Here is a 24,890-nt window from a genome sequence, read left to right as displayed (position 1 = left end):
GTGATCGGGCTGACGTGAGATCATGGGGCACCCTGTAGGATTAATGTCCATATGGAGGAGGAAGAGACCAGAGCTCTAGCTCTGTCTCCACCATGCATGGGTCAACAGGAAGGCAGCCGTCTGTGAGCCAAGAAGTCAGAACTCGCCGGAACCCGGCCATGCTGACGTCCAGCCTCCAGAATGGTGGGAAAACAGATGTCATGGTTTGAGCCACCCATCTGCGATATTCTGCTGTGGGAAGCTGAGTAACTAAGACACCTACCCAGGAAATAGGGAAGTAGGAGGAGTCACAAAATGCTTTTAGATGAAAAGGGTCATATTTTTTTCCCCCGAGATAAACAGTATAATAGCAAACATGTCAGTTGGGGAACATGAAACAAAACATAGATGAGAACCAAGAACTAGAGGAAAGGAGGATTCCAGGAGGAATACTGGAACATATCTGCCTTTCTGTCCATGCTTATTAAAATGCAAAATTCAATTAATAAGGTAGGAGTGGCTAGCTGGCCCAGTCAGTAAGACACCAGACTCCAAAAAAAAAAAAAAAAAAAAATTTTTTTTGAGAGGGTAGGTAGGGGCAGAGAGAGAGGGAGAGAACCTTAAGCAGGCTCCACGCCCAGCGCAGAAAACTTGACTATCCCAGATGCTGGCCCTCACCAGGCGGAAATGAGCTACCCCAAACCCATCCCTGCTGGGAGGGTGTCACAGAAGACCAGTAGGCCGCTGGCCTTTCCGCCCTGCTGTGCAATACCTGAATGTCAGAGGAGGCCAGAGGGCAGCCGGAATGACCTCCTCTGCTCAGGGGGGGCGGTCTGCCCCCCACCCCCGCACCGGGCTGTCTGCTCCGCATGGGTCTGCTTCTCCCTCTTTCTCCCTTCTCATGCTCTCTCTCACTCTCACACACTCTCTCAAAATATTGAAAAGAAAAGAAATGCGGCCTCAGGCCAGGTTGCGTGGTCTCACCTGGGTCCCCATGCCCCGAGCCAGGCTCCATGGGCACCTGGCCAGCTGGGGCTGGTGAACACACAATGGAGAGGAAGCAGCAGTCTCCAATGCAAACCACGAGGGCTAAGACCAGAGCTTTGTTCACCAGGCATCCCAACAAGCATCATCAGAGCCACAGAACTGTGGATGGACCCTCCCAGAGGCCTCAGAGATGGTCCCTGGGCACAGTGCTCGTGTCCCAGAAGGGTCTACTGGCAGGAGGCCATTTCTTTTTTTTATTTTTATTTTTTTTATTTCTTTTCAGCGTAACAATGTTCATTGTTTTTTCACCACACCCAGTGCTCCATGCAATCTGTGCCCTCCCTAATACCCACCACCTGGTTCCCCCAACCTCCCACCCCCCGCCCCTTCAAAACGCTCAGGTTGTTTTGCAGAGTCCATAGTCTCTCGTGGTTCACCTCCCCTTCCAATTCCCCTCAACTCCCTTCTCCTCTCCATCTACCCTTGTCCTCTATATTATTTGTTATGCTCCACAAATAAGTGAAACCATATGGTACGTGACTCTCTCTATTTGACTTATTTCACTCAGCATAATCTCTTCCAGTCCTGTCCATGTTGCTACAAAAGTTGGGTATTCGTCCTTTCTGATGGAGGCATCATACTCCATAGTGTATATGGACCACATCTTCCTTATCCATTCATCCGTTGAAGGGCATCTTGGTTCTTTCCACAGTTTGGCGACCGTGGCCATTGCTGCTATAAACATTGGGGTAGAGATGGCCCTTCTTTTCACTACATCTGTATCTTTGGGTAAATACCCAGTAGTGCAATGGCAGGGTCATAGGGAAGCTCTATTTTTAATTTCCTGAGGAATCTCCACACTGTTCTCCAAAGTGGCTGCACCAGTTTGCATTCCCACCAACAGTGTAAGAGGGTTCCCCTTTCTCCACATCCTCTCCAACACACGTTGTTTCCTGTCTTCCTAATCTTGGCCATTCTAAGTGGTGTAAGGTGGTATCTCAATGTGCTTTTAATTTGAATCTCCCTAATGGCTAGTGATGGTGAACATTTTTTCATGTGTCTGATAGCTATTTGTATGTCTTCATTGGAGAAGTGTCTGTTCATATCTTCTGCCCATTTTTTGATGTGATTATCAGTTTTGTGTGTGTTGAGTTTGAGAAGTTCTTTATAGATCCTGGATATCAATCTTTTGTCTCTACTGTCATTTACAAATGTCTTCTCCCATTCCGTGGGTTGCCTCTTTGTTTCGTTGACTGTTTCCTTGCTGTGCAGAAGCTTTTGATCTTGATGAAGTCCCAAAAGTTCATTTTCGCTTTTGTTTCCTTTGCCTTTGGAGACATATCTTGAAAGAAGTTGCTGTGGCTGATATCGAAGAGGTTACTGCCTATGTTCTCCTCTAGGATTCTGATGGATTCCTGTCTCACGTTGAGGTCTTTTATCCATTTCGAGTTTATCTTTGTGTATGGTGTAAGAGAATGGTCGAGTTTCATTCTTCTACATACAGCTGGCCAGTTTTCCCAGCACCATTTATTGAAGAGACTGTCTTTTTTCCACTGGATATTCTTTCCTGTTTTGTCGAAGATGATTTGACCATAGAGTTGAGGGTCCATATCTGGGCTCTCTACTCTGTTCCACTGGTCCATGTGTCTGTTTTTATGCCAGTACCATGCTGTCTTGGTGATCACAGCTTTGTAGTAAAGCTTGAAATCAGGTAACGTGATGCCGCCAGTTTTATTTTTGTTTTTCAACATTTCCTTAGCGATTCAGGGTGTCTTCTGATTCCATACAAATTTTAGGATTATTTGCTCCAGCTCTTTGAAAAATACCAGTGGAATTTTGATTGGAATGGCATTAAAAGTATAGATTGCTCTAGGCAGTATAGACATTTTAACGATGTTTATTCTTCCGATCCAAGAGCATGGAATGGTCTTCCATCTGTTTGTGTCTTCTTCAATTTGTTTCATGAGTGTTCTGTAGTTCCTCGAGTACAGATCCTTTACCTCTTTGGTTAGGTTTATTCCCAGTGTCTTATGGTTCTTGGTGCTATAGTAAATGGAATCGATTCTCTAATTTCCCTTTCTGTATTTTCATTGTTAGTGTATAAGAAAGCCACTGATTTCTGTATATTGACTTTGTATCCTGCCATGTTACTGAATTGCTGTATGAGTTCTAGTAGTTCGGGGGTGGAGTCTTTGGGGTTTTTCATATAAAGAATCATGTCATCTGCGGAGAGAGAGAGAGTTTGACTTCTTCCTTGCCAATTTGAATCCCTTTTATTTCTCCTTGTCTGGTTGCTGTTGCTAGGACTTCTAATACAATGTTGAACAAGAGTGGTGAGAGTGGGCATCCTTGTCGTGTGCAGGAGGCCATTTCTAACAGAAACTAGACTTAATAGAACCAGTAGAGATGAAACAAGACAGCGAGTGTTCATGCAATGTCGGGAGGACATATTCTTTCCAAATGAGATTTCCCTTGTGAGAGTAGTCAGATCATCTAGCAGAAGCTGGAGGGAGGCGGGGGCTCGAGGGGCTGGGGTTCAGGATCCTTCCTCAGCTTCTAGGCCCTTCAGTGCAGGAGTCCACCCCTGGCTCCCTCCAGGCGGCCTGGCTGGTCACTCGCCGTGCTCCTTTCTGCCTCCGACAGAGATAGGGCTGCCATGGCCTGTCTTGGAGGCCACACCAGGCCAGGGAGGTGACCATGGGGCCCAGGCCAACGCACCTCCGAGCATCCAGGAGCCCCAGGAGAGGTGGCAGGACCCTCACCTCCTTCCCCGAAAAAAACAAACAAGCAGATAACACCATCCGGTTCTGCTTTTTATTGGTGTGTCGGTGTGTATACAGCAAGTCCTAGAGGGAAGACTAGGGGGTGAAGCCCAGCAGGGCGACCTCCCCCCACTCCCCCCACACACACATCCTCTCTGCCAGGCCAGGTACTCAGTGAACCTGGGCCAGGTTGTGTTTCTTGTACAACAGCGCCCGCCTCTTCTCTCGCTCGCGCACGAAGGCGCGCAGGCGCGCCGTTGGGAAGGTCACGGCCGCCGGCTGGGAGGCGGCAGGGCCCTCCTCCGTTAGCCACGGGCACTGCAAACAGCTGGACGCGCACGGCCGGCCCCTGCAGGGAGGGCAAAGGTGTCGGCTGCGCTGTTGGAGCTGGGGCCAGTTGGGGAAGGGAGGCGGCAAGTGGGACAGGCAGGCCGGGACAGGTGGAGAGGGTTGGACTGCCTTACCACGGGTGAACGCACAGAGCGCTCCGGAGAAAAGCCACGGCGCCGCCGGACAGCCCCGCATAGCAGCGACTCAGACGGACTAGCCCCTTGCGAAGGCTCTTCTGCAGGTCACGCGTCCCTTCACTGCTCACGGGGTACTCCGCGCTCAACCTACGCGCGCGGGAGTTAGGGGACTCGGGTTACCCTCGGGTGCGCGTGCGGGGGCACCGCGGGCTCTGGGGTCACCCTCGATGGATGGGGCGGCACGGGGATCTGAGATCATCCTCACGTGTGTGGGAAGACACGCGATCTGAGGTCGCCCTCCGACGGAAGCCCCACGGGGGCTCCGGGGGCACCCTGGATGGATCCCCAGTGTCCCGCCCCTGCGCTTGGGGGACTCACATGATGAAGGCTGTCACGCCTATTGCCCAGATGTCTGTCTGCGGGACGGCACCCTGACCCTCCAGGAGCTCAGGAGCTGGGGGCGGGCACAAGAGAGCGCACAGGGGAGAGGCTGGGTGTGTGCGGCGCGACGGGGAGGCGGCCAGGACGGGGGGCGGGGCTTCCTCCGGGCCCGCCCTCCCCAGCCCCGGGTCAGATCGGCGTCTGCTCCCTGCGCACCCATGGTCTCCACGTAGTCCTTGAACCTCTCGGAGGGCTGGACCCTCTCCTGCGCGAGGCTTTGGGCGTTGCCCAGGTCGACGACCTTGAGTAAGTTGTACTCGGTGACGATCATGTTCTCGGACCTGAGGTCCAAATGCAGAATGCGCTGGGCGTGCAGGTACTGGGCGGCGCTCAGCATCTGCCACAGGTAGTCCTTCACCTCGGATTCCGAGTAGCAGGCCCTGGGGGCGCACGGGGAGGGGGCTCGGCTCCGTCCACGGCAGAGGGAGCGCGGGGATACTGGCCCTTTCTGTGGGCTGGGGAAGGGCTGCTTAGCTCCCAGACCGGGGCTGACCGGTGGAGGCGGGGCTGGGAGGTGGGAGCCGGTCCGCACCGTGAGCCCCTCCTCGCCCGGGCGCGCGTACGGCCCCGCCCGGGCCCCGCCTGCAGGCCGGGCCTCACCTCTCCGCCAGGCAGGGCAGCAGCTCGGGTCCTGAGCATAGCTCCAAAATGAGAACCAGGTGCCGGGGGCTCAGGTAGGCGGCGTGTAGCTGGGCCAGGTGCGGGTGACGCAGGCTCTTGAGGGCTTCGTATTCGCGCAGCGCGGCAGTCCTGTCCTCGGGGCGGTAGGGGACGATCTTCGCGGCCAGCGCGCGTCCGCTGGCCTTCTCCCGGCACTGCCGCACCACGCTGAAGCGGCCCCTGGGAGAGGAAGCCCCGGCGGGGCTTGTGAGGACTCCCTACGCGCCCTCCTTCCCGGGGTCAGAAGAGCCAGCCCAGCGAGCCTTGGGGAGGGGGGCGCAGGGGCTCCGCTCCAAGCTTGTGCGGATGTGAGGCGTGGGGAGGGAGGCTGGAGGGGGGGCGGGGACCCGGCCAAGCCAGTGGGCGGCGGGCTGTGGCACCTTCGAATCTCCGTCTGGAAGGCGAAGGTCTGCGTGCTGGGGAGGGGCTGCGCCGGCGGCAGGACGCGGCTCTCTTCCTCCGAGGCTGTGGGGGACGAGCCAGTGACCGGGACGCACCCCTGCAGCTCCAGGTCCCCCCGGCATTGTCTCCCATGCCCCTTCCCAGGCCCCTAACGGGGGCCCTTCTGTGAACCCCCACACTTTGATCTCAATTCCTTTGGGCCATGTGGGGGCAAGGGCCCACGAGTTAGGACAAGCCATCCCAGTCTGTGCTTGTGACCAATGAGGTGGCAGGGCACCCCACTACCGCCGCCCCCCAGGCCTTGCAGAGCGGCTCACCTAGGTGGCTGGGCCCTCCCAGGAGGACTTCCTCTGAGGGGCTGCTGTAGGGTCCCATGCCCGCCTTGCTGACACAGGCGGTCCGGAAAGTGTACACGCCACCCCTGGAAAGCTTGGTGGCGAGGTGGCAGCAGTCAAAGACGTCAGAAGCCAGTGTGCTCCAGCTGCCGCCTGGGCCACACAGGGATGGGTGAGGGACAGCCAGAGTCTGGGGGCGAGAGACCCTTCCCCAAGGGAGCACAGAGGGGCACCCCCTGCCGACCCCAGTGCTGCCCAGGGAGGGCTCCTACCTTCCAGGCTGCACTGCACAATGTATGTCACAGGCCCATAGGACTCCACAGGCTTCCAGACCAGCAGCACCCCGTCGGCATACACCTCCCCGATGTCCGGGCGTGGAGAAGACGAGGGGCACTCTGCGGGCCCATGGTCCGCAGTCTGAAGGGGGCTCCCCACGACTCCCCACCCAGTGCGGAGCCCAGACAGCCCTGCCTCGCCCTCCTGCACCTGCTGCCAGGTCCGTGAGCCCACCGTCCCCTGGCCCCGTTCATGCAGGTCCCCTTCCAGCACCCACTGGTAAAGGGGCCCAGTGCCTCCTCTGGTGGAGGCCTCGGTCGGTGTGTGCCCCACCAGGCTCCCCTCCCACCAGGGTAGCTCAGCAGCCCCGCAGAGTGGCCCTAACTGATGGCCCTTTGCCAGCTGCAGAATCCCATCTGACGGGCCTGTCCCAGACACTCAGCTTCACCCAGCAGCCTTGAAGGACCCTGGGTGGTAGGCCACTGGGGGAATCAAGCTAGTCCCACAGCCCCCGTTCTGCCCCCTCTGCCCCCCCTCCTGGGGATCCCAGTCTGCAGGGAGGACCCAGGGCTTCTGCGACCCCAACGGGGATGACCAGGGGGTAGGCATCCCATTCCGTGGGCCTCCTCAGTGAAGGGGACCTACAGGAACCAACTCACCAAGTGACAGGTGGTCTCCAGGTTCCCGAGAAGCTCCCCATCGGGGTCAGTCCCTGCCCCATTGCCGCAGAGGGGTCTGGTGCAGTCCACTCACCTGCCTTCCGGAGGACGGCCGTGGTGGCCGCTGTCCCCAGTGTGTTGCTCACACTGCACGTGTACACCCCCAGGTCCTCGGCCTTCACCACCAGGATGGTCAGAAGCTGGAAGTTCTTGAGTGTGGAGGAGATGAGGATGCGGCTGGTGCTCTCCAGGGTTGCCCCGTCTGCAGCAGGACAGAGCAGGCCTGGGGAGCGGCTCAAAGAGGCACCCGGCCTTGAGACCCCTGCCCTCTTGGGGCCCGTCTCCCTCCAGATGATGAGAGCAGTGCCCCCAAGGAACACCCCTGCCTTCGTGCCCCCCAGCCCCAGAACACCTCCTTACCTTTGGTCCAGGTGGCCTGAACAGCTGGCTGGGCCAACACTTGGCAGGCCAGAGTCACAGACTGGCCCAGGACCACTGTTTCGTCTGCAAGCTCCCTTAGAAATGATGGCGCTAGGGCATGGGAAGGGAGGCAGGCAGGCTTTCAAAAGTGATCCCCAACCCAAGAACACACCCGGGACCCCCGAGAGGGGGATGCTGGGGAAGCCCATGCCTGCTCAGCTCATCTTCAACTAGCACCTCTCCTCCAGGAAGTCCTCCAGGACTCCCCCAATGCTGGGCACTGGAACTGCTCATGCCACAGTAATCTCGTTTCCAGCCCCTGTGGATGTCAGCTTGCCCCCTCTACGGGTCTGGGCCCAGGAAGGGGTTGCCTTCCCCCACAATCAGGTCCCCCAGGCTGCAGTATGGCTCAGCTCCTGGGAGGGGCACCCACCTCGGTCCCTACTCTTCAGGCCCAACCGGAAGGAAGCCAGGCCCGCCTTCTTCCTGGGGGGGCTCTCTCTCTCCAGACCTGCAGGGAGGAAGAGGGCTCTGGAGGTCACACCTGAGGGGCTCAGCTCCCCTGGGACCACAGGAGGAAGGCCTCAGAGCCATGCACTGTGGGATTCCCACGTGGCAGAAGATCCCAGAGGCTTTTGTGGCAAAGGAGCTCATCTGTGTCAGAGACCACCCCCTCTTGACCCATCAGGACCAGTTATCTTGCAAGGGCCCCAGGGGCAGCGACGGGTCAGGCAGGGCTGTCGTGCTTGGATCCTCTCTGTGGGGGGATCTCCAGGCCTCCTGAGGTCCCAGCACTGGGCCTCAGATGCACTTGGGGAGAGGGTGAGGCCACGTGGGTGACCTCTGGAACAGCAGCCCCTGTGTGTGGCACGGGGAGGCGGGACCCTGGAGCAGAGGGGCCCCCGTGTCACCCCAGCCCCTCTGAGCAAGGGAGGCAAAGTGCCCCTGCCAGGGCGGAGGGCAGTGGGTGAGGGTGCGGGAGTCACCTTCAGGCCTGCCCTTCAGCAGGCGGGAGATGTGGGCCACGGAGGCCCTCACCCTCCGGCGCAGACCCAGCTCCACGGGTTCCTCCAGCAGCGTGTGCCTCCCCGGGAAGTGGAAGAGGCCACCCGAGGGGGGTGACCACTTGCGCTTCCTACTGCCCACAGTCTCCCTGAGCAGGGTCTCCACATCCTCTGGCTCCTCTGTGATCTGCAAGCCGGCCGGTGGGCCCAGTGCACCCAGCCAGGGCCACCCAGCCTCCGGGAACTCCGCCAGCTCCTCCCCGGCCTCAGATTCGGGGGACGGTGGGGGCTCTGGCTGCACGGGCTTGGGGACTTTCCTGAAGATCATGAACTCGAAGGGCAGATACTTGATGTCGTAGAGGTCCGACAGGTTGAGGTAGGCGGGCTCCACCTCTGAGATGTCCAGGGACACCGTGTCGGCCGCTTCCGAGTCCCCAGACAGGTCTCGGATCTGTACCAGGGACACCTGGGAGCCCCCACCGAAGTCCTCCCATGCGCTCAGCTCCGGAGAGGCCCTTGGGGCTGCCCCACTGCCCTCAGGAGGGGGTGCCGCGCTGGCCTGGGGGGCCGGGCTCTGGGCCCCAGCATCGTCGTGCTCCTCAGAGGACTGAGAGGTGGCCCAGGCCATCCTGGCCCACAGGGGGCCCTGCCCCAGCATGCCCCCCGCATCCCCACCAAAGGCGAAGGTGCCGTAGCCTGCCACTCCCGCATAGCCCCCGCGGCGCGCCCCCACGGAGAACTTCCGTGCGGTGGCCTGCCCCTGAGGCCGCTGTGCGCTGGGCTCCACCTCTGACGCGTCGTCCAGCGCCACGGCCAGGCCCTCCGCATCCTGTAAGGGGCCAGGCTGCGTGCCCACTGGGGAGGCCAGCCCTGGGGCGCTAGGAAGACTCGGCCTCCCAGGGAGAGGAGTGTGCTCTGGTCCCTTCTTAGAGCCTGGCTGGGGGCTTTCTTGGGCCGGGGAGACGGGGGCTGTTGGCTCCCCGGAGAGCAAGGAGCTCAAGTGTGCCAAGTCACCCATGCACTGCTTTGAAGGGAAGGAGCCAGAAGGTTGTGGTGTAACAGTCCTATGGGGGCCACAGCCTTCCAAGGGATGAAGGGAAGGGGCGGGCTGCCCCCCACAGCTGTCCTGACGGGATCCCTCTTGCCGAGGGGACCCCAGGTCGCCACCGACGGACTTTAACAGTCGCGGCCCGTGCTGGGATCCCTCCAGATGCTGCATCTCCCTGGCGCAGGTGACCCCTCCTGGCCAGCCCTTCCCTGAGCCCGCCTGGAGGCCCGAGAGGGCCGGGCCAGGGCACCGCCCTCCGCCACAGGCGTCCGTGGAGGAGCTTGCGGCGTGTGGCTGGTCGAGCTCCAGGGAGCGGCTGCGGCCCGGGGCCCCGCGGGCGCCGGAGCCCGGCAGCCGCAGGGCGGTCTCGAAGGAGGGCGCTTTGGCCAGCAGGGCGGCCTGCTCTTCCCGGGCGGCCTCCTCCTCCAGCGCGCGGTGCTCCAGCAGCGGCTCGCGCAGGCCGGGCCGGGCGCCGGCGAAGTAGCCGCCCTGGAGCAAGTGCCGCCGCCGCGCCGGGTGCCGCCGGCCGCCCGCGGCGGGGCCTGCGCGCTCCGGGCCCTCGCCCGCCTGCTGGTAGAAGAGGCTGCGGACCACGCTGTGCCGGGGCACACGGCCCGGGGCGCCCGCGGGCGGCGTGCGCGGAGGCTCGGCGGCGGCGGGCGCGCAAGCCTCCGCGTCCTCGGGCAGGCTGGCGGACGGGCGCAGGAAGCCGCGCGGCTGCAGCAGCGGCGAGTGCGTCACCGGGGAGGGCGGCAGCGACCTGGCCCGGGCGAAGGGGGCCAGCTCGTTGTCAGACGAAGAGGACGAGCTGCTGGACGAGGCGCTGGCGTCGCCGCGCAGGTGCCGGGCCACCCCGAGGGACGGGCTGTCGGGCGGGCCCTGGAGCAGCTCCGGAATGGAGCGCATCACCAGGATGGACTTGTAGCTCATCAGGGAGCGCTGCGGGAGGGTGCGGGGGACGGGGGGGCGTCGGCCGCGTGCCCGCACCGTCCCGCTCCCGGTGCGCCCAGAGGGGCACCCAGGGGTGGGGGGCGCGCCCAGCTCCCTCCCCAGGCCGTACCGCTGTGTCGTTCCGCCTCTGCCCTTGCTGGGACGTCGCGGGTGCCTCCGCCTCGACCCGCCCCAACCCGGCGGCCCAGAGCGCACACGCCAGCGAAGGGTGAACGAGGCTTCCCGTTCCCCAGGCCCGCGGGGACGCACGGCCATCCCTCGGGCCCCGATTCTCCGGCTGGCCTCCGGGCCCCTCCTTGCCTCTAACCCCGCCTCGCGGTTTCCGCCCCCTTCCCCCCAACCCCAGCTCTCCGCTCCCCGCCTTCCGCGCCTACCTGCACCCCGCCCCCGCCCCCCCACTCCCGGACGCTGGCCGCTCACCTGCCAGCGGCTGCGGGCCAGCAGGAACTTGAGCTGCTTGGTGTTGATGAAGTGGGCCTCCTCCGCGGGCACGGACCTCTAGGGGGCCCAGGTGAGAGGGGCAGTGAGGGGAGACCCTGGTGCACCCGCTGGCCCACGCAGGCCTCCGTTTCTCTCCCTGGGCAGGCCTGCTGGGGCTCAGCCTACTCACCTGGAACCAGGGGTGGGCGAGGCACTTGGCTGCACTGGGCCGGGCCCTAGGAGGACAGGAAGGCCAGGGGTCAGGCCAGAGGGTCCGCTGCAGGCTCAGGCCTCGGGGAACCCCGAGTGGGGGGAGGGCCGTGCACTCACTCAGGGGCCCTCTGCAGGGCAGCCTTGATGAAGTTCCGGGCATCATCACTGAGGTGGGCAGCTGCGGGGCTGCTCCAGGACACCCGCCCCTCCAGAACGTTCAGGAGGGTGGCTCGGTCACTCTCACCAGCGTATGGGGATGAGCAGGTCAGGCTAAAAGCACAGACACGCCTTGCCTTCAGGTGTGACCTGGTCTTCTGGCTCCATAGGGGGCAGGTGGCCAGGACAAGGGAGCCCCCAGCCCTGCCTGGGGACGGCCACAGTGCCACTGCCATCCAGCCCTGAGAATCCCCACAATGGTCTGAGATTCGCCCAGAGATCCAGGTTCAGCCTGGGACACGGATCAAGGGTCAGCCCGGAGTATGTACCCAGCCTCAGCTTGGGATCCAGGTACACTGGCAGCACCCCCAGGGCAGCAGTAACTGTTACGGGAGGACTTCCACAAACTACCCAGACCCCTGAGGGACACAGTGCACTGCTTTGCCCACTGACTAGGCAGAGCTCCTCTGGGACAGTGTGTACGAGGAGCTCAGCAGGAACCACTTATCAGTTGGCTGACCACTGGTTCCCATAATAGCTGCCCTTTGGGTCCTGGGTCTTTGGGGAGGAGCCAGTAGTGCTCCCGGCGTCCCATGGGCCTGATGCGGGGGCTGGGAGAGCGCTGGGGCTGGCTTCGGAGGAGGAGGTGGCGGACAGAGGCGGGGGGCTGCTCACCTGAGGTAGGAGATGACCCCCATGGCCCTGCAGGAACAAAACCACAGTCAAAGGATGTGCTCAGGGTTGAGGGGTGCAGGGTCAGGAGGAGCGGGCAGGGAGCGTGTGTGGGGGACCTGCTGGCCTGAGAGCTCACCAGATGTCGGAGGCTTCGCTCACAGGGGTCTGCTCGATGATCTCTGGGGACACAAATTCTGGGGAGCCGTACTTGCTGTACTGTGGCTCTCCTGGGGTGATTTTTTGGGCAAACCCAAAGTCGCAGATTTTAATGTCTTCCCGAGCAGGGTGCACCATCAGGATGTTGGGGGGCTGTTAGGGAGAGTCAGGGAGGGGTGAGGCCACGGCCAGGGAGGTGACTCCCAGGGCTGCAGGGAGAACTCAGGACTGTGATGGGACCCCACAGTGTGGAACTGTGGGCTGTCCTGGGGGGATTTCAGCTCCATTTGGGGACATGCTCCAATTTATCCCAGCTGCACCCAGCCAGAAAGAGCCCCCCATCCCCAGAGGCAACAGGTGCTAACAGAATCTAGAGGAGGTCGGCCTGGGTACCTCCCCCACCCCCAGCCCCCGCAGCCATCAGGCTCCAGGCTCCCACCTGTTCTCCCAGGTCCCTGAGGACCCCAAGGGGGCCACATACCTTTATGTCCAGGTGGAGAACACTCTGGCTATGCAGGTATTGCAGCCCCTCAACCAGCTGCTGGACGTAGACCTTGACCTGCAGCCAAGGCCAGGGCTCAGGTGGGAGCCATCCCCCATGTCCTCCTCCACTTCCTTGCCTGTCCCGCTCCCACCTGCAAAGCCTCCTCTTCCCTCCAGCTCTGAGCTTGGGATGGTCCTGCGGGGCAGCTGTTGTGCACAGCCTCCCAGACCCCCCGGGCCCCCAAGGCCAGAGGATTCTTCCAGCCCAGCCGTGGATCAGCCTGGCCACAGCAGGAAGCACTGTGTCTCAAGCCCGGGATAGGACAGCCCCAGGCGAGGTAGGGTCTGGGAGGGCCCATCAGGGAGGGGGAGGATATGGGAGGGCTCGGGGAGAGCTCCTGAGGAGCTGCCACACCCCAGGAGCCCTGGGGACCCTCAGAAGCTCTCTGAGCTGGGGAGTGCTGGGGGCCTGTGCTGGCATGGGGTGCAGGAGGCAGCCAGTCACCTCAGCCTCTGTCACCACATTCTTCTTGAACAGACGGTCCAGTAGCTCCTCTGATGAGCATCTGGGGCTCGGATCAAGGAAAGCTCTGGCATCTGGAACCCACCCAGCCCCACACACCTTTGGCAAGTCTTTTCTTGGGGTGGGGGTGGGGGTCATGCTGGGGAGGCAGGGGCTCCAGTTGAGGAGGGCAAGAGGGACAGGGATCCTGAGAAGAGGGGCTGACATGCATGGGCGGCAGCAGCAGAGTAGGAGGGGACCACAGAGCGCATGTGGCCCTCCCTGGAGCCTGGATGGGCAGCCCAAGGACCCTGACCGCATTAGGGCTGAGGGCATCCAGTCGAGTGGGACTTCCCTGCTGGAGAGGCCACGTGCAGCATGACAGGAGCCCACCGAAGGCATGTGCTGGGCCCTGTGGACACAGCCCTGCCCACATTCCGGGCCCATGGAACCGCATCTGCCAGGAAGGTGCGGGGTGCCGAGACACCAGAACAACAGGCCGGGGGAGCCCTCAAACCCCCGGCGGCCCAGGGTGCGCCCCTCTCGGCACTCTCTCGGGCTGAGGGCGGGATACAGCTCCAGCACAAGGATCAGAGTCTTCCGGGTCTCAAACTGGTCCAGCAGCCCGGTGACCAGAGGGTGGCTCAGCGTGGCCAGGATGTCCCGTTCGCGGTACGCCTGGCTGCGCGTCCTGCTCCGCAGGGGGATGAACTTGGCTGCGCAGAACATCTGGTTCCCCTTGTGCTGCACCCGCTTCACGAAGCCGAACACGCCCCTGGGAGGAGGCGAGCCGCGCTGGGCACCGGCGCCAGGCTCCCGGGACTCGGGGCTGGAGCAGTCCTCCGGGGAAGGTGGCCTCTGGGGGCGGTGCTTCTTGGAAGCCTGGGCTCCCGGGGCGGGGACTCGGGGCGGGGACTCGGGGAGGCGGGGCTGGGGGCGGGGACTCGGGGACGGACTCGGGGAGGCAGGGCTGAGGGGCGGGGACTCGGGGTAGGGACTCCGGGAGGCGGGGCCGGGGCGGGGTCTCAGGGAGAGACTTCGGGAGTGGACTGGGGCGGGGTCTGAGGGAGGGACTCGGGGAGGCGGGGCTGGGGCGGGGACTCGGGGACGGACTCGGGGAGGCAGGGCTGAGGGGCGGGGACTCGGGGTAGGGACTCCGGGAGGCGGGGCCGGGGCGGGGTCTCAGGGAGAGACTTCGGGAGTGGACTGGGGCGGGGTCTGAGGGAGGGACTCGGGGAGGCGGGGCTGGGGCGGGGACTCGGGGTAGGGACTCCGGGAGGCGGGGCCGGGGCGGGGTCTCAGGGAGAGACTTCGGGAGTGGACTGGGGCGGGGTCTGAGGGAGGGACTCGGGGAGGCGGGGCTGGGGCGGGGACTCGGGGACGGACTCGGGGAGGCAGGGCTGAGGGGCGGGGACTCGGGGTAGGGACTCCGGGAGGCGGGGCCGGGGCGGGGTCTCAGGGAGAGACTTCGGGAGTGGACTGGGGCGGGGTCTGAGGGAGGGACTCGGGGAGGCGGGGCTGGGGCGGGGACTCGGGGTAGGGACTCCGGGAGGCGGGGCCGGGGCGGGGTCTCAGGGAGAGACTTCGGGAGTGGACTGGGGCGGGGTCTGAGGGAGGGACTCCGGGAGGCGGGGCTGGGGGCGGGGACTCGGGGTAGGGACTCGGGGAGGCGGGGCTGGGGGCGGGGACTCGGGGTAGGGACTCCGGGAGGCGGGGCCGGGGCGGGGTCTCAGGGAGAGACTTCGGGAGTGGACTGGGGCGGGGTCTGAGGGAGGGACTCGGGGAGGCGGGGCTGGGGCGGGGACTCGGGGTAGGGACTCCGGGAGGCGGGGCCGGGGCGGGGTCTCAGGGAGAGACTTCGGGAGTGGACTGGGGCGGGGTCTGAGGGAGGGACTCGGGGAGGCGGGGCTGGGGCGGGGACTCGGGGTGGGGACTCCGGGAGGCGGGGCCGGGGCGGGGTCTCAGGGAGAGACTTCGGGAGTGGACTGGGGCGGGGTCTGAGGGAGGGACTCCGGGAGGCGGGGCTGGGGCGGGGACTCAGGGTAGGGACTCGGGGAGGCGGGGCTGAGGGGCGGGGACTCGGGGTAGGGACTCTGGGAGGCGGGGATGGGGGCGGGGACTCCGAGAGGCGGGGCTTCCCGGGGGAGGCAGGGGTGCCGGGGCTGGCCTTCGGACCGTACCTTCCAATTTCCTCCTTGACCTCGTAGAAAGAGTGCAGTTTCCTTCGGTAACTTTGCTGCTCCGACTCCAGCTCGCCGTCTCCTGCAGTCGAGGAGCGGGAAGCCTTTGGTTTTGGTGAAGATGGCCATTTCCCCTTGTGCTGGAGCCTGTGAGAGGCCACCCACCACCCTGTGCCCGTGAGCTGCAGACACTCGGGTTCTGGGAGGGACGCCCGACTCACCCCCATGGACTACCAGCTCTGCTTTACATAGCACCTGGCCGCCAGCGTTGCGGGCCAGGCATGTGTAAACGCCGGCATCATGCTGGGTCACGTCCCTGAGCACCAGGGAGTAGGTGGTCCCGTCCTGCTGCTGGCTCAGCCGGGGGCCGTCCACCAGCTGGGCGTCGTCCTGGGGGCATAGAAGGGTGGGGCGGCCATCGGGGCGGCCATCAGCCCACACTGGGGCCCCTGCAAGTCAGCCTGTCCCGCCCTCATGGGTGTCTTGCCGTCAGATGGGAATGCCACACAGTCCCCAAGCACAGCCCCCCACACAGCACCTGTCCCTACCCGGTACCAGGTCACCATGGGCTGCGGGTTGCCCTCAATGACCGCCTGGAACTGGGCTGTGCTGCCCCTCTGTGCCTGCACATCTTCGATGGTGACCTGCATGGACGGGGGCCCTGGAGTGCAGGAGGAAGCCTGTGAGGGGGGGGCCCAAGCTGGGCCTCCCGCCCTGCCCACGATGGCCCCTCCTGCACGAAGTCATCAAGCTGGTGCTTGCAGATCCCTCGTGGACCAGCATCGATCCTGGGCCTGTCCTGACACCCCAGGTGGGCAGCCAGGCCCTGAGATAGTCTCCCCGGGCACAGAGCCCCCTGCCCCCCAAATGAGGACAACACCCTCCTGACTTTGCCCAGGCCCCGATGGCCAGGAAGTGCTTCCTTCCGTCTAACCTCTGTCTGTCTTGCTTAGACCCTCGGTGTCCACCCCTGCTGGGGAGAGCGGCACTCAACATCCACTTCCCTGCTGTCAGCACCCCAGGGGGAGAGACCTCACCCCTCCCATGGATGTACCTCCCAGCGAATGCAGGGAAAGGGGCAGTGAGGCCTCGGGCCACAGCAAGGCCGGGACAGGCCAGGTGGCTTCCCAGGTTCCTCTGCACACGTGTCCCCCCAGTCCAGGGCATGGGGAGCACAGGTGTAACCTACTTGTGGCAGCCCCATCGCTGGCCTGGTACACGTATGTCCTCTGGGTGGTCTCCATGAACACTTGGCTGTGGATGTCCCATAGCGGCACCGCACCTGCCCCCGGCCAGGCTGTGCCCTCCATCCTGTGGTCACGGAGCCGGATGACAGTCTGCCCTTCTCCTACCCTTCTGGGGTGCAGGCGGCCAAGCCTCACCGTAAGATGGGGGCATCGCCCTGCCTCCCCCTCCCTGGACTGCAGCAGACATTTTGGGAGGGGATGTGCACAGAGGGGACCCAGCCCTGGGCGATGAGAGGGTTCCACCGGTACCCCTCACTCTGAGGGCGGCTTCTCCTCCCTGCTCTGCCCCTGGGATTTCCCCCGCGCCACAATCTGCCCTCACCCAGCATGCCAGGGAGGTTACCGGATGGGCACGACACGTCCCTGGTCCTCGGTGTGGGCTCCCGAGTCCCGCTCCAGGCCCTGCTCGGGGAGAGGCTGTGGCACCTTCTGGGGCTCAACTGGTGGGAGACAAGGGGTGTAGTGAGTGGGATGCAGCTGGGACTGTCCCCCACAATGGGCCCCATGTCGTCCTCCAGGACCGGAGGGTGGGAGCACAAGGCCGAGCAGGGACTTCAGGGATGCAGGGCCCTCTGGGTAAGAACCACCAGGGAACAGCCACTTCTGAAGCCTGGGGCTCCCTGCAGAGCCCTGACCCCAAGGCACCCTCCTGCCCTAGCTCCTAACCTGGGCCACGAGCCCTAAGGCTCCCCTCACCAGCCACTCTGCAGGGCCCTGGACACCCAGGTGGAGCCGCTTCTGGGGGGAGGGGACTCAAGGCCATATCCCTGGGGGACTCAACAGTCTGGGGTGGTGGGGGGGTCTGCCCCCCCTCCTGCATCCTGTCCTCCTCCTCCCCCCTCCTCCTCTCTCACTTCTCCCCTCCTCCTCCTCTCTCTCGTCCCCCTCCTCCTGCCTCCTCCTCCCGTCTCCTCCCCCCTTCTCCTCTCTCTCTTCTCCCCTCCTCCTGCCTCCTCCTCCCGACCTACCCAGAAGCACAGGGTACCCAGCTGTCTGCCCAGGGCTGACCAGGACAGATATACTCAGGAAGAACCTCCCAGCACCCACTTCCCTGCCTAGTCTCACCAATGGGGAGACTGAGGCTTAAGTGCATGGAGCCATTGGGACGTCAGGGTCCGCAGGGCTCTGCCCACTTGCCCACCCAGGACGGATACCTGGGGTGGCCAAGGCTGGGGCCAGCACAGGCGGGACTCTGAGAGCAGGAGGGACTTGCCGATCAGCCCGAGGCCACTGGGCCTCATTAGATGCAGCTGCAGCCTCTGCGCCTGGGGGTTGGGGGCCAGCCTCCTGGAGTTTGGGTGGCCCCCCACGGCCAGGGCTGGGGCCAGCACGGTCCCCTGTGGAGGGTCCTGGAGACTCAGGGCACACTGTGACTTCCCGGTCTGCTGGCTCCAGGGCAACTGGGGGAGGGACTGCAGCATCTGTGGCAGAGGCAGGTCGGCGTGTCGGAGAGGAGGAGGGAGAGGTTTCCTGGAACCCGGGAAAAGGCTCCAGAAGCCTCGTCCCAGTCCTCAGAGACTCTCCTTCCCACCTGCCTGCACCACCCACCCGCTCCAGGCAGTGCACTCAGGACCTGCAGGAGCACACAGGCTCCTCTGGGGACAGGTGGGCCCGGACACCTGCCCTCTGTCCCGGCTTGCCCTCAGCCTCAGCCCCTTCCCTTCACCCTGGGATAGGCTACCCCCGACCCCACGGCCCACTCCAGATCCCAGAGTACTGGGCCACCCGAGCTGGGGAGGACCCAGCCCCATGCTCCAGGGTAGCCTGGGGACAGCCTGATGCTGTCAGGGGCCGGGGACGCCTTCCTGCCCTCCCAGGCCAGCCCCCGCTCCCTGCCATGCACTTGCAGCATGGCCCCACGCAGGCCACCACACCCCAAGGGATCCTACCCCAGCTCCTCATACAGCCCCCGAAGGAATGCTCACACCGTCCCCTGTGTGGGCTCCCCGCCCCCAGATCCTGGAACGTTTTCCTCTTCTACCCGGAGGCCAGTTCGCAGAGCCACACCACAGCCTCACACATGCCTGGAATGCCCAGCACTCCATTCCCAGCAGGTCCCCTGCCTGCAGCTCTCCCCTGCCCCAGTCCTACTCTCTTGTTGGTCTTCTATACCCTTGGACCCTCTAGGACAGAGAGATACCTGGGCAGGCTGCTGTCTGTCTGCCCTCCATGGCACGGGGCACCCATCCTGCCCTTACGCCGTTCAAGGACATGAGCACACCCCTGGCCCAGCACACCCTCCCTGTCAATCTCTGCAACGGTCCCCATTGTGCAGGGGGCAGGAAGTCCTGCTCAGCCCCCGGCAGGCTGGCAAAGACCACTGTGGGCCGCCCTGATCCCAGTATATGCACCTAGGACCGGCCACACAGCCCACGTGAACGAGCCAGGCCGGCGAACCGTCACGCCTCCACCCCGGGACCCCAGGAATGGGCCAGAACCCACAGGCGGATGCTGGGTGCCGACCCAGGGCCCTCCCCAACAAGACGCCGGAGCCACCAGACAGAGAAGCAAGAGAGCAGAGCAGGGGGACTGCAGGGAACCCGTTTATTATCACTGGGGTCACGCACAGACCCCGGTCCACCCTGCAGAGAGGCCCAGGAGTTCCTGCAGGGCTGAGCCCTGCACAGGCCTCCCAGAGCCCAAGAGAAATGTTCATAGTGAAGATGTGGCTGGAGCCCCCCGGTGAGTGGAAGGCTGGGACCCCGGCCTGGAGCAGACGGGGAGCACCTGGCAGCCTGGCCCCGTGGACGGGGCAGGACAGATGCCGAGTCCCCGACCCAGAGCTGACGTCTGGGAGTCCCTCCAGCCTTCTGGACGTTCTGAGATGCCAGGTCTGTGCACGGCGTCTTCGCTGGACCAGGCCCCCTGAGGTAGCAAGTGCCTGGGGTGAGAGGGGTGGGCGGGCTCCAGCCCTGAGTTCTTGGAGACTTAGGGAGAGGCCCAGAGCACATGTGTCCGTGGAGTGCTGGTTTCCACCATGCACCCCCAGGGCCCAGCGGCCAGGCACCTGCTGGTCACGGCCTCAGTCCTGGGAGGGGCCAGGGGTCTTGTCCCCGTCCGGGCGGATGTGCAGGGTGACGGTCTCACCCACCGCCCCAAAGCTGACCGTCTGGGTGCTAACTTCCGTTTTGAAGCTGCTCTGGCCGCTGTCCGCAGACCTCTGGACCTGGATGCGGAAGGACGGCTTCCGGGAGGCAGTGCTCCCGGCCTGGGCCTCCTGCACACAGAAGGAGACACCCGCGGGGCCGAGGACCCGAGGCCCCAAGGGGGACACCTCCCAGTGACTGAAAAAGCTGGCCGGGCTTTGACGACCCAGGGGACGCCCCACGTTGAGCAGGACAGGTTGCCCCACGGTAGGCTCGCTGATCTCTCTCTGGAGCACAGAGACCTCACAGGGCGGGTCGTCAGAAGGGCTGGACACAAGGCCATGGCAGCCGAAGGTCTCCCCCTCCCGGGGCACATAATCCTCCAGGTCGGCCAGCGTCAGCACTCGGCCATCGTGAATGAGGACCTTGGGGTCACGGTCCCAAAGGCTGCTGGCGCCCAGGGTCTCCTCCACCAGGACGCCACCTCCACCGTCCACCTCCTCCATGGGGATTTCCTCTTCAGCCTCCTGGGGAAGGAACGGCTCAGGGGCCTCCTCTGGCCCCGTGTCCACGCTGAAGATGAGAGGCTCTCTAGCGCTGGCCATGGCCCTGCCCTGGGCCTGGGGCTCCTGAGCCAGTAGGTTGTTGTTGGAGTTGTTTGCATTGGGGTCTCCTACGGGGGTCCCGCCAGGCAGCGTGAAGAGAAGCCCTGCCGAGCTGTCAGGGGCCTCCCTGGCGGGGGATGCACCCCTGGAACCCGTCTTCTTCACCCTGACTTCGATGGTCTCCTCGACCTCTACCCACTTGGGCTGCGGCCTCGTGCCCTGGGGCAGGGCCGGCATGTGGGACTCAGGCTCCGTCACATACAGCGTGGGCACAGTAGGCCTCCAGCCTGGATCCACCTCGGGCCTGCGGGGCTGGCCGGCCCCCAGTGAGTACAGCAGCTCAGGGGCCAATGGGCCCGGCCTGGGCGGGCTGGCAGTGCGGCGGGAAGGCGAGCGGGAGGGGGACTTGTTGGGGGACCGGCGCCGGCCACGGGGACTCTTCACCACGGTGGTGATGGTCTCCTCTCTGCAGGGAGAGGGCCAAGAGGAGATGTGCACAGAGACCTGTAGCCTCGCCTGGCGCCCGCACCATCAGCACATGCAAGGGCCATGTGAGTGACCAGATCAGTGTAGTAAGCAAGTCACGCTGCGCAAACCCATTCCTCCGTGTGTGCTTGAGCCCACCCTCGGGAGCCCCTATCCAGAGAACCTATGAAACAAAGCACAAAGCCTCATCTGGCCAACCTCAGGCTCTAGTGTGCAGATCTCAAAACAAGAGTTGAGGCTACGGGGGAGGACCATGCCACATCACAGGGCACCTCCAACCCACACCAGGTTTGGTTCACAGTGTTTCCACGTTTGTCTGTTTATGGCCGTCTTCGTTTGGAGATGCCAGTGCTCCTTGCAGAGCTGATGGACAGGGAAGCAGGCACACAACCATGTGCCCTTCCTTGTCTATCCCATTAGTGCTTTGTGCTTCGTATCATGGGGAGCAGGAGCCTCAATGGTCCTCAGCTGGAGATAGCTTGGTAACTGATTCTAGGTCCAGGAGGGTTGTCAGAGCCCTGATCCGCAGCCTGTGCTCCTGATCTGTTTGTCTGGGGTTGTGAAGCCCAGAAAACATCTGGCTCTGGGCGTGGCTTGGCCATCACGGGCTGTGTGATGTCAGACAAGCACTTCCTCTTGCTGGGCCCCTCCCACCTAAATGGGAGTGGGCAGGAAGCAGGAGAGGAGGCAGAATGCAAGACCAGTTGCAGATGGGTGAGCATCAGGCACTGGCCAGGGACTTTGCAGCAGCCTTGGGGGATGGGTTTGACCTCCTTTTGCAAGTGTGGACCACGAGGCTGAGAAGGCTGGACTCCTGCCCAGGGCCAAGAATCAGAAGTCCACCAGTCAGTCCCAGTACCCCTCTGCCACCCAGGACCCCTGACCTTGCCGGGTGCTGTGGGTAAAATGAGTATCAGGCAGTATCAGGGAACAGGGATGCGCTGAGTAACACACCGACCGTGGGGAATTGACAACTCTCCTGGGCCCTCGGACCTGCATTTTCTCCTGCGCTCAGGCACACATATGCTGACAGCTCAATGCTGTTGCCACCTGCCTGCTATGACTAAGGCAGGCTCAGGCTCTCTCTCCGTCTCATTCAGCTTTTGTCCAACTCAGGGCTCCATCCAGGAGAAGATTCTCACAGGGATGGGCTCAGAGATGTGTGCTACCTCTTGAAGTGCACAGCAATTATAGGTCCTGCCTGCTCAGTCCTCAGCTGGTAAGAAGGAAATGCTACACTCCCACTTAATTGATGGAGAAACTGAGGCTTGGAGGTGTGGCCTCTTCCAAAGTCACAGGACTACCTTCCTGCCTCATGCCCAGGCTCGGGAGTACTAGGTTTGTCCCTGGGTCGGAGCTTGCCCAAACATCAGGGGAGCCTGGTCCAGGCCCATCTGTTGGCCTCATTCCTCTTCAGTTCACCAAGGCAGGACAGTCAGTTACATGGGTAGTGGTGTCACGCCTCCTAAATGCCTCCCTGCGTTGGGATCATTACTGCCTCCATGAAGGCATGTAGGCATCCTACACTGAGGCTCCCAGGACAGCAGGTGGGGCTGCCAGGTGACAGGGGTCTCTCTCCAAGGCCTGATTCCTCCCTGTGTCCCCTACGTCCCCACTCTGTGGTGTGCCCTTGGGGGAGATGCCTGGCACAATTCCTCCAGCTGAGTTCCTCCAGCAACACCGGGTGTGTGTTGCTGCCTCCCGAAGCCTGGAATGGACCAGGCTTCAGGATGCCTCTTGAGTCACCTAGTCCAGCTGCCCCAGGTTCTAGTCCTCTCTGAAGTCCTACTGATGGGGCGGCCTGGCCCTGTCTCTGTTTCTCCATTTTGTTATCTGTAAGATGTAAATAATAGAAATTCTCCCTTCACAGGTGAAAGGAAGCATTAGTCTATGTATAGCTCTGGCACAACCGCATACCTCCAGGGATGCTTACTACTGCCCCATGTATCGTGGGCAGCATTGTGCCTTGGTGGGAGGAGGAAGTTAAGGAAGGGTTAAGCCAGGATCTGACCAAATGTCTGGTGATAGGATTCTCCAAAACTTGGCTAAATGCAGGCCCCTGTAGGAGTTCATAGGCCCAGGAGGAACCAACTGGAGCTTCCCAGTCAGCTGGTCTTAGACCAGTCTTTGTGCCTCCTGGGTTTTCCAAGCTTTTACACCATCTCCACCTGCGCACACCTCCTACTGGAACATCCAGGTCAAAACCAATTCTGTCTTTTGTGGGCTTATTCAGCTCCAGACCTCTTTTATTTAAGTAGCAGCAACCCCAGACTTGAGGGCACCCAACAAAAAAGGGTGGTGGGCGTGGCACCGGGGAAATGGTTTATCTCCTGGTTTTCTGTCATGAACCATCCTGAGCAAGCCTCTTCCCTGAACCTGAATTTCCCCATCTCCCTAATGCTAGGGTTGGACTCGGAGATCTTTGAGGGACCTAGAGCTGTGCCGCCCACCAGGATTACACTATTTTAATTAAATACAAGTTAATGAGAATACACTCTAGAATTCAATTCTTCAGTTGCATTTGACACATTTTAAATACTCAGTAGCCATATGTGGCTGGTGGCTGTTCTTGTAGTGCACATCATAAATAGAATATTTCCAACAAGACAGAAAGCTCTATTAGACAAAAATGCCCTAGATTCTAGGGTCTGAGGGGTAAAAATCCTCCCTCTAACCCACCGTGGGAAGCAGTTCTTGGTCTCAGCTCCAAATTAACTGATGTGAATCGGGGCCCAAGCCCTAGCTGAGCCACTGTGAAGTACACAGTAAGTCTACCCTGTGGAAGCATTGGAGCCACAGAGGCCCTGGAAGAGAGAGCTGTGAACTGTGAAGGTAGCCAAGTCCCCACGGGAAGGTGCGTCCCCTCAGGGGCATCTGCAAAGTGCTGGCAGTCTGCATGGTGAGCAAAGGCCATGTGGGCAGGCAGTTAGACAAGCAGGTGGCCAGGCCACACGGACAAGGGCCAGGTGGGTTAGTGGGCATGCAGGGGCACTGCAGTCAGAAGGAAGGTTAGGAACACGCCTGCACTTACATGATGACGGTTTTCTTGGGGACTTTAGTCTCCTGCTCAGTGACTACAAAGAAAACAGTCGGAATAGCGAGGGTTACAGATCAGCCAGTGCTTGGATGCTGAACCATTTGAGTGCCACGGCAGTGTAGTAACCTGCTTGGCTTCAGAGCACTGTATCCAAGCCCTGCCTGATCTGCCTGTCTTAGGTTGGAGCCTCCGTTCTGTCCTCTTTAACATGGAGATGACAGTGCCTGCTCTGAGTGGCTGGGGGATGAGCGTGTGTGACCTCAGAGTGTTCCACATGAGGAAATGAGGGTCTTGCAGGGACTGCAGAAAGAGCAGGGGCCTCATCTGGGCTGCTCAGGCAGAAATCCCAGCTCCTTCTTCAGCACATGTGCCCAGGGAGCCCTGTGAACTTGTCAAACTGGAGGTCCCACTTCTCAGAAAGAAACTGAAGGCTGGGGTAGGGGAAGGAAAGGCCCTTGGGAGCCAAACTAGGACTGCGATGGCTGGTGCCTAATTTATAAGAAATCCTAATGACCAAAAGCATCTCTCCAGGGGAAGGGGACACTGGAGTCCTAAAGATGGCACATCTGAGCTCTGTACCATGAGGCCAAGGAAATCCCATCAGGAGCAACCAGAGACACCTGGACAGAGTCCTGAGCTCTGGGTGAGCAGGGAAACCTAGATCTCTCCAGGAAAGCGTCCCTTGGTCGTCCTGTCTTTCCTTCTTCCTGGAAGCAGCAGATGGAGGGCCAGAGACAGGATAGGGTTCGTCTGGGATCAGGCAGCACCTAGTCTCACCCATTCTGAGGCCTCCTTCTCCGCAGCTTCTGGGCAGGGTCCAACCTGCCATGGAGATAGCCCTCCCAGCCACACCCTGCCGGACAGCAGGCGGTCCCGCAGATACCACTACCCTCAGATCTCAACAGTCCCTCTTACCATCCCGGGGACAAAGCTGAGTGGAAGGCTCGGAAAAGTCAAGTGTCATGGCCTGTAGCACACAGTGCTCTGGCTTCTGGTGTGTGGGATTTTAGGCTTTGCTGAAGTCACATAGAGAAAGGATTTCCCTTAGATGACCAAGAGTATTTTAAACTTGTCTCCAATTGTGTTCATGTGAATTAAAGATACCAGCTCTGTCTGTAAGGCCCTTGGAAGCCTGATTTACTTGTTTATGTATGTGCACGTGTGTTTGTGCCAGCTGCCTCCTGGAGAGGGAAGCCCCCTGGGAGAGAGAATGAGATCCAGACAAAATGCCTTGTGTGTCTACATTAAGTTGG

General features: G+C 62.0%; 2 protein-coding genes across 2 annotated transcripts in view; both read right to left on the bottom strand.

Moving 5' to 3' along the window:
• Positions 1-1,246: 1,246 nt before the first annotated feature.
• Positions 1,247-17,844, bottom strand: LOC308342637 (obscurin-like; the record flags this gene model as incomplete). Its single annotated transcript, XM_080803223.1, has 26 exons — positions 1,247-4,077; positions 4,193-4,342; positions 4,574-4,649; positions 4,793-5,016; positions 5,237-5,476; positions 5,677-5,761; positions 6,016-6,186; positions 6,306-6,428; positions 7,063-7,230; positions 7,389-7,499; positions 7,822-7,899; positions 8,375-10,379; positions 10,812-10,889; positions 11,002-11,047; positions 11,142-11,294; positions 11,856-11,882; positions 11,992-12,164; positions 12,493-12,570; positions 13,000-13,060; positions 13,571-13,771; positions 15,177-15,258; positions 15,398-15,566; positions 15,725-15,909; positions 16,366-16,487; positions 16,767-16,863; positions 17,637-17,844. 26 exons carry the CDS (start codon positions 17,842-17,844, stop codon positions 3,900-3,902), a joined length of 5,289 nt encoding a protein of 1,762 aa, XP_080659349.1. The 3' UTR covers positions 1,247-3,899.
• Positions 17,845-18,942: 1,098 nt separating this feature from the next.
• OBSCN (obscurin, cytoskeletal calmodulin and titin-interacting RhoGEF) overlaps positions 18,943-24,890 on the bottom strand; it is a gene marked incomplete at its 5' end in the record, with an annotated part of 113,769 nt that continues 107,821 nt past the window's right edge. Inside the window, 2 exons of the mRNA XM_080804163.1 lie at positions 18,943-20,580; positions 23,632-23,674. Of these exons, the coding sequence (XP_080660289.1) occupies positions 19,446-20,580; positions 23,632-23,674 (1,178 nt within the window). The 3' untranslated portion in view covers positions 18,943-19,445. The remainder of the gene's footprint in view (positions 20,581-23,631; positions 23,675-24,890) is intronic.

Source organism: Martes martes, assembly GCF_963455335.1.
Source record: "Martes martes genome assembly, chromosome: 5".
Taxonomy (NCBI): Eukaryota; Metazoa; Chordata; class Mammalia; order Carnivora; family Mustelidae; genus Martes; species Martes martes.
This window is presented reverse-complemented; position numbering and strand designations above follow the sequence as displayed.